General features: G+C 40.3%; 1 protein-coding gene across 31 annotated transcripts in view; it reads right to left on the reverse strand.

Moving 5' to 3' along the window:
• Positions 1-8,077, reverse strand: part of clasp2 (cytoplasmic linker associated protein 2) — a 60,260-nt gene extending 52,183 nt beyond the window's left edge. For 21 of the 31 annotated variants that reach the window (XM_028035972.1, XM_028035971.1, XM_028035984.1 and 18 more), the window contains exons 1-2: positions 7,157-8,076; positions 1,617-1,695 (exon numbers count right to left, since the gene is read on the reverse strand). In XM_028035972.1, coding sequence (XP_027891773.1) covers positions 1,617-1,695; positions 7,157-7,354 — 277 coding nt within the window. In that variant the 5' untranslated portion in view covers positions 7,355-8,076. Of the gene's footprint in view, positions 1-1,616; positions 1,696-7,156 lie in introns of all 31 variants that reach the window. The other 10 variants (XM_028035952.1, XM_028035951.1, XM_028035954.1 and 7 more) reach the window with 1 other exon arrangement.
• Between the last annotated feature and the right edge of the window lie 484 nt (positions 8,078-8,561).

The following is an 8,561-nucleotide window of genomic DNA, read 5'->3' on the forward strand; positions in this document are numbered from 1 at the left end:
ATGAGACAAAAATAGAATATAAACCTCATAAAACTGTTGTTTTGCAACTTTATCTGGTTTGGTCCGACCCAATAATGACCTCTAACATTCATTCAATTAGATACAATGTCAATAGACAGAGCAGCTCATGTACACACCAACACACACACACACACACATACTCACTCCTACCCTCATTCCCTGAATGAGACATCAGCAGAGGGAGTGATGTAATCTGTCCTTTAACTCAGTGTGGAAGTTATGCTACCACAACAGCTGGTTGCCTCGGCAACAAGGACAATGTCCTCAAACATAAAACACGACAAAGGGGGGGGGGATTGTTGGACACGTCACTCAGTGGAGTAAAAATGAAAACGTACACAAATCTCCCTTCAGCAGCACAATCTCATTGATAAGTGACAGGAATGCTGGCCAATCACAGCCCTGCTTACCCGTCAATCTGCACACACCGACACGTAATGAAATCAGAGTGCAGCACAAAACGAGGTCTGCATGTTTCACCTCGGCTTCCACTTAGGATAACTTGGCCGGATGGCACGCAGCACTTTGTCAGAGTGAATGCACGCACATACGCTGTAAATTCAGCAGTGCTGTGCAATATGTCAGCCCTGTAAATCAATACAATCACTCAGTCTGAATTATCTCATCTTCCTCCTCCTCATGTGCTGGTGGGTGGATGAAGAAAGGGAGCGTTGCAGGGGAAAGATGAAGTCACATTGAGGAGGGGATATTCCACAGTCAGCTTTACAAAATAAAAAAAAAAATGTAAAAAAAGCTTTTCAAACCAATCTGAAACGCACAGTTTCATAGCAGCTTAGTTTAGCAGCGTCCTTGACCACGACTGGATTGAAAATATGTCTGGTGGTGAACTGCACAGTGTGCTGATGAGGCCTGTAATCCTGGAGTGGCACTGCAGGGTTCAGCATGTTTGCTGGTGACAAGATGCAGTCTGGCTTTGCAGTGACACACACACACGGCTGGCACTCACTGAACACACACATACACTCCCAATGAGTGTGAAATCTGATATAGGATTTAGCCACTAAGGTCATTAACACAAGGCGCGGTTATGGGGTGTAACAGGGTGACCTACAGCGCGGCCTAAGCATAGAGAAGTATACAAGATGAGGAATAGAAAAAGGGGGCGGAGCCAGGAAGCAAAAAAGTGGAAGCGGGAGACGAAACAAAAACACACACACAGATGCTGAAAGGACAGTGACTATTTAACAAACTGCACCACTCATAAGAAAAGAAACACAAAACTGATTTGCTTTTGTCCGTTAATACAAACAAGACTTTGGTATGAAAACAAGAAGGCAAATTTATGCGCGACTAACTCTTTATACCAGTAGATAAAGAGTTTGAGCCACGGGAAGAGAGAAAAGAAAGAGATCTTTATAATCACTTTTACAAAAATCTGAATAAGAAGTTTGTGTTGGCTTACAAAAAAAATTAGTTCAAACTGGTTTGTTGGTACATGTGCAATGAAGCTGCCGCTAAACTTGTTTTCACTTGTTTTGGGCGCTAAATGAAAACAAAGCCTGCCCAGCGGATGCAAGCTAACCTTTGGATTCAAGAAGAAAACACAATTTTTTAAAAAGTAAGTGAAATCTTACCTGTGCCAAAGTATCCTTTGAAGCGCTCTCCCATGCGGTCCACGAATGCCCCGCAGATGTCTATCCCTAACAAAGCCACCTGCAAAAGCACAGAGAGAAAGAAAAACAATGCTTATAACTGGCCGTTTCACCTTCATTTTTCCCACATCAAACCAACCAAACCAATTCATGTAAACCCACAGAAACTAAAACTGAAATTTAATCATTCACACTGAATGAATTTAAATTTGCTCCTTCAGATAGCTCGCATATTACAGAAAAAATGCCCCAACTAAAAGACCTGGTTGAGTTTCTAAACATACTGACCATAGATCAAAAGCTAGCACGGATTTGGACAGATTAAAAACCTCAACATTATTACAACAGACAGCAACTGAGGTGCTAAAAGACAAAACACACAGAAAAGTAGCTCACCGTACAAATAATGTCAATGCAAATGCTGCAAATTACTACACTGTTACAAATAGTACCGTCACATTTTAGCAGTACCAAACAAGGCCCAGTCTCCGTCGGTCAGCGTTTACACCAATATTAGTTCATCAAATTGCAGAGCACCAAATTGAACCCGCCTATCCAGTGTAGGACTGCGCACAAGTTCAGGCACCTAATTATCGCCCACGCTTTCCAGAGTTCTCCCAGTCGATCCAAGGCGGACCCATCTTCCCTTTAGGATCTTTAATATGTGGATCTTTAATCTCCCACTGAAAGATTTTGCTTGCCAAAAATCCCAATGTAGAGAGCAGCTGTTCTTGTGCAGATCTGGAGAGCCAGGTTTGCCTCCCTGTGTGTGGTTCCAGATTTTTGGAATAACTCCATATTAACACGCCCTGGTAGACAACACCGAATTGGTAGAAAAACGTCACCCCTGTGTGTAAGTTTCCTCAAAAGATCTTTACTGATGTTTAAATCTCCTTGCATACTTGTCAGATTTAAAGTTTAGTGCAAGAGGCCAGTAGTTAATCCCACACAAAGAAAAAAAAATGCAGCCAACTTTCTTAAAGTTAAAAATTCAGTTAAGACGCTATTTAAATAACCCCTTGCACCATAAATATTAGCTTGTGACAACGCTAATATTCAGTGGGCAGACACATATTTGTGTCTGGAAGTGGAGTTTTTCCACTTTTCCTCTGATTAAGATCACATCCCGATGCTGCTGCGCTCCTGGAATGCTTTTTGTTGGCAGCGTTCCGGTAAAACTGCAACAGCCAAAAAGAAAATCCATTTAAAGAATATTTGACAGACGGTCCAGCAATAAGATCAGAGCTGGACCGCAGTTTTTCCCCTATTTTGGTCAAAGGAGGACTGAAGCCAGGTGACTGTGTTTAAGGAGTGAGGAAAAGATGGAGACGAAGGACAAACAACGTAACAGAAAACAAAAACTGATCAAACTGATGACTGACTTATATCAATGTTATTCAGGGGGAAAATGAGGAAAAAAAAGGGGGGAAAGCAACATGATTCATGATGGAAACATCCCTCAGGCTTCTTCTGTCCCTCCTCCACCCAACAAGCACCCACAACCATCTGGTATCATCTTCACATGGAGGAACGGAGGAGAAGAAATGGAAAGGGCTACGCTTGTTATCAACCCTGACATTAGAATATCGAGGGAATAGGAGGTATGCGGAAGTGCTTTGTCAAAGTATTCATCTCTCTGCAATTTTTACACATTTTAAGTTACAACCACAAATTTGAATGTATGTTACAGAGATTTTTTTTTTTTTTAGAAAACAGAACAAATTAATGGCAAGTAATTAGTTAAGTAAGGAACCAAGTGAGTAAAGTCTTTTTACAAATAGTCATTGAGAAAAACTGGCCAAGGCCTGTCACAATGACAAATAACTTGTCCCAGAGATTATTGCAATAAATTATAATATTGCAGCAACACAATAAAATAATGGCATAATAATGCATGTTTGCTCTTTCAATGACTAATAAACTTTACCTTTGCACAGAGCACACCACACTGGAAGAGGAAGGCATTTTAATACAAAATTATTAAATAATTTAAAACAAAACAACTAAAAAATACATAAAAACTAAATAAAAACCACACACAACCTAAACCATGAATAAAACGGATTATGAAGTCTCTGTAAACCAAACTGCCCTTCAAAAAATATGAATCAGAAATTTGATTTATTACTTGTTGAGGCAGGCTTAGTAGGTTGCACATTTGTTTTTATTCTACTTGAATAAAATCAAGTATGGTTAACATAACATCTGAACAAAAGAAAACAGTTTCACACCATCAGTGTCATAAAGACAGTCTGTGTAGATGTGGCAGAAATGAAAAGAGGAAGTCCTAAAACTAGTCTTTCCTATTGCATTTCTATTTATGAACTGTACATATATATTTGTGTACATAAATAGATATGCACATTTATGGAATAGTGGTATGAAGTAACTGTTCATAGAAGCCATAACAAGTCCCATTTCAAAAAAGAAAAAGTTATGTGGTCCTAAAGTGACATTGTAAACACATCAAATCCTCAGTAAAGCACAGCGGTGGCAGCATAATGGTTTGGGGTTGCTACTGCAGCAATGGGAACAGCTCAGAGTCGATGGGAAGGAAATATTTAAAAAATCTCCAAAATATGTGACGTTTGTTGCTAAAACCTGACAGAAGCAGAGAAAGTTTACAGGTATAGGTGACAGGAGCAATGAGAGGGCAAAAAAATAATGTTTTATCTACAAAACTAAAACATCTGAATATTGTACTAAGAAATGAAAAGGGGCTCGCAAACACATGATACCTTCCAGACTCTTAACCAGGGAGCTGGAGGAATGTGAGACATTAAGACACTGTGCATAGTCAGCTCTATCTGAAAGGCTCTTTGTAAAGGCTCGGGTTCATAGGTGTGGTGGCTTACCCAGCTAATTCGCATACCATGTAAATGGTGTACAGGGAGGCTTAAATTGATTTTGAGATAAGAAACAAATGTTTAAATACCTAAAGATGTCCATTAAGTTATTATTTCAACAAGACATTTAACTCCTGCTAAAGCTGAAGAAATATTCCAGTCTTAATGGGGGGAAAAAAGCAGATCATTCGATCATTCCAGCTTCCACTTATTCTCACTAAATTAAATCATTACTGAACCCTCCTCATTGGACAAAACTGCAAATGAGAGTGTTGTTGTTCCAAAGTGACAGAAAACATTAATTTTGATCTCAGAGTTTCACTCTAGATGCAATAAGCACATGTAGCTTTACTTCTAATCACCAATACACAGCAGAGAAATTAAATAACAATAAAAAAAATTGGAACCATTGTCTGTACCCACCAACCAATAATGACTGTGTCACAACAGTTCCTGCAGCTGCTTCCCACAAAGCTGCATTGAATTCTCTGCGCTGGAAGGTTTGGTTTTTTTTTTCTTCTTCCTATTAAGCACCTGCAGGAAGAGCTAGCCTTGCCGAGCAGCAGGCTAAGTCCCAACATTTGACATGGCTTGAGTGGAAGATATTCTTTTTTTTAGATATTATCTCACTTTGAGATTTCCAGGTTTTTGAAAACAATGAAAAACACTGGCGGAACATGAAGGACTTGCCTAATAAAATATCTGGCTCTTTGGGTCCATCTGTTTCCTATTAAACGCCGATTGCGCGCCAGGAGTAGCGTTGCTGCGTTTTTGGGGCTCTGACAAACAAGGCATGACCGTTTAAGCAGAAACGCACAAATCACAACATCCGGGCTTCACTGTCTGGTAATCTAATCTGTCCCCGATCACTGCCAGAAGTGTTCAGTCATCTTAACTTGACCTGCACATATGCAGCGTCGTGCATTATTAATGCTTCCTGTTTGCATTTTACAGATACGGCCACTTGTGATGATGATGAGATCAGGGTTCATGAAGTGAATCTGCTGTTCGGCAGAGAAGAATACAAAGAATGCCAACCCAAGGAACAGTTTTCACTTTAATTCCTTACAGGTGCTTGAGCGTAAAAACTTCACTTTGAACACACTGAAACATGTCTGTGGGTCTTGACTTGCACCTTTTGTTTTTTGACAGTGTCATTTTTCAGTTTTTGCTCTCCATTAAACGCCTTCTCTGTTCACCCCCCCCCTCACATCAACTTTGTTTTTCCTCCATCAGGTCTCCTCTATTCGCCATCACCTTGCTGACTCAGTGTCTTCTTGAAACTCATCCAGCTTTCTGTTCGACAGCGACAGAAAAGATAAAAGCCTGTTGGTAAGATGACCTTTCTGGGGGACGCAAACCCTACCCATTAGCGGCACATGTCAATATAAAAACAGCCAGAATAAAAGGAAAATGCTGGCTTGTGCATAGGATGCTGCACATAAAGCAGAAACATTACACTGCACCACATCAAGAAGCAACAGTCATGTAAACTTATGTTACGATTCTGCAATGTCTTTAGTTAATCGTTGCTTTTTATCTACTTTGATTTACGTTATTATGATGCTGAGGCTCTACTTTTATTGTTTTACAGTACTTTGGTCAACACCTATTGGTTTTAAATATGTTTATAAATACATTCCACTTCCGTTTCTAAGACTAATTTGAAATTTTGCATACAAAAATGTACTTAAATGTATCACAACATGAATGCACACTTGTATAAATACATGGGTACCGATATAAATTCAGTATTATTTGACAATTGAGATTCACACAGAGTAGCAGTGACAACTTGATGCAAGCCAAGGCAGACGAAATGTGCTTTTAGGAGGCTTTGTTATGCTGAACACACCATCACCGTGTTCACATCTTGCTGAGTAATACATCTATTAACTCCAAATGCAACTTGTGAATCGAATTTTAGCCTAACTACAACAAATGCGTTGAGCTGCTTTGAGTAGCATGCAGAGAAAAGTGCAAAAATATCACTTCTGTTTTTTCTGGAATCAAATTACTACTGAGAGTACACTGAGGGACACAAAGGAAAAAGTGAGAAATGTTTTTTTTAAAAAGGAACAAAAGACACCCAAATAAACTGAGGTTACAGGAAAAAAGGGACAAAAATTAAAGGTCATAACAATGAGCCTCCTAACCCCTCCCCCATTCCATCTATAATTCCCCCTGTAGTCCACAGTCCTGACAAAGAGTCTATCGCAGACACAGACAAGCTCAACCAAAACGATAATAGAAAGCCCAAGAAACCACAGGAATGCGCAGGAAAAGTACCTAGTCAGTGGGAAATTTAAAAATGCCTGCCTCCAACATAGCAGAATTAGACTGCTGGCCTGCCACAGACAAAAGCTCTCTGCTTCTCACTCATTCCTGGGAGCACATTCACATTAAAAGTGCCTACAAAGCTTTAATGAGTTTACATGTTTCTAGTCTGAATCATAATTTTCTAATAATATTTTCATCTTAATGTTAGTCAATCAGTTCTGTTTTAGTTTCAGTGAAAGCAGCATCTTTGTACAACGAGGCATTTACCGATCCACTGTTTTTACGCTCAGAAGGCAAATTAGTTAAAAAAAATAATACACGAAGAGGCCAGCAGGATGCTCGTCTAGCACCACGACACCCTCACACGATGACTGGGCTGGTTTTTACCCCCCGTACCTTGAAATTGCTGGAGTTGATCCATCCCGTTAACTCGTCTATGGTCTTATCAAGCCGAGACTTGTCCTGCTCCACGTCCGGGGAGCGATCTGGGTCGTTCAGGTAGTCTATGAGGTTCTGGCCGACCTGCAGTCTGCGTGTAACGTCCTTCTGCAGTACCTGCTGGTAAAAATAGTCCATGTTGTCATGATCCTCCATTGGGCACCCAGTGCCGAGCGGCCAGCTAGTGAAGCCGGGCCAAAGATCGAAGACAACGGTCCAGTCGACGGGGTGTAGAGAGGCTGAAATGCGAACCGTAGTCCAGTCAAGGAGCAAGGGGGGAGTGCAGTCCAGATAGTTTTCGACTCAAATTTGATCATCAATGTCTGTTCGATTAAAGATACTTATTACTTTGGTACACACATCATCCCCCAAAATAAACCAAAAAACTCCACTTGATTCGTTGCGTTAAAGTTGTTGTTTCTTTTTTTGTTAAATACTTTCCTCAAAAAAAAAAAGACCTCAAAACTCAGCGAAACTTAATTAAACGTACAACTGCACTGAGCCACGCTAAGGTTTCTCTGTAAATCGGCCAAATAACGACAAGCCAAAAGTCGTTATTTACTATCTGTTATGCTAACAGAAATAGCACTTGGCTAGTTAGCGCCCATACAAATAGCTTCACGTAGGCTAGCTCAGCTTAGCTAACGGCCTATCGCCGGACTCCGCTCTGCTCTCCTACTTCATGGCCACCGGCGCAAAAGTCTGTTAGGCTGCGATGCGGTCTGCGGGAAAGTTGTACCAAACTCCCGCAACTAAAATAATAACTCCAGTCCTGCGTTAACCGATCCCGTTTTAGTCCAGAAGTGTAGTAATCGTTGCTTGAAGTGAACCCGCTCAGAGCTGCTGGGAGGCTGCGCGTTGCCGGGGACTGCAGTTAATCAGGGGGTGCGACCACCAATCCTTGATCACCGCACAGCTAGCCAACACGATGCCTGATGTAAAATAACAACAAAAAGGACTCTGACTGACTACTTACTTAATTTTATTTACAGAATAAAGGTAATAATAATTTTTAAAACACGTATAATTTTTAAAAAATAAATTCTTCGGGATAATTTTCTTCCCAAATTCAGAAATTACACCTTATTTATGTGGGCGTGTCTTCTCTCAGCATGGCCCTTTGGTGACATCTAGATGCCGATCTGCCGCAGTTTTCTTCAGAACGGCCCCTCAGATGTAGAGATAAATTTCACTGAGAACTTATCAATGTTTTGGCAAAAATACATTATTTTCTCCTAACTCAGATTGTCGCCACTTCTGGTCTTTTTTTATTTTTTAAGCCATTTTAAATAAAAATACAGAACTTTACCATAGAGGAGATTTGCATACAGTGAAACATTTACAGAATTAAAATGGGTATAGA

The sequence above is a fragment of the Xiphophorus couchianus genome, chromosome 13, assembly GCF_001444195.1.
Source record: "Xiphophorus couchianus chromosome 13, X_couchianus-1.0, whole genome shotgun sequence".
Classification (NCBI taxonomy): domain Eukaryota; kingdom Metazoa; phylum Chordata; class Actinopteri; order Cyprinodontiformes; family Poeciliidae; genus Xiphophorus; species Xiphophorus couchianus.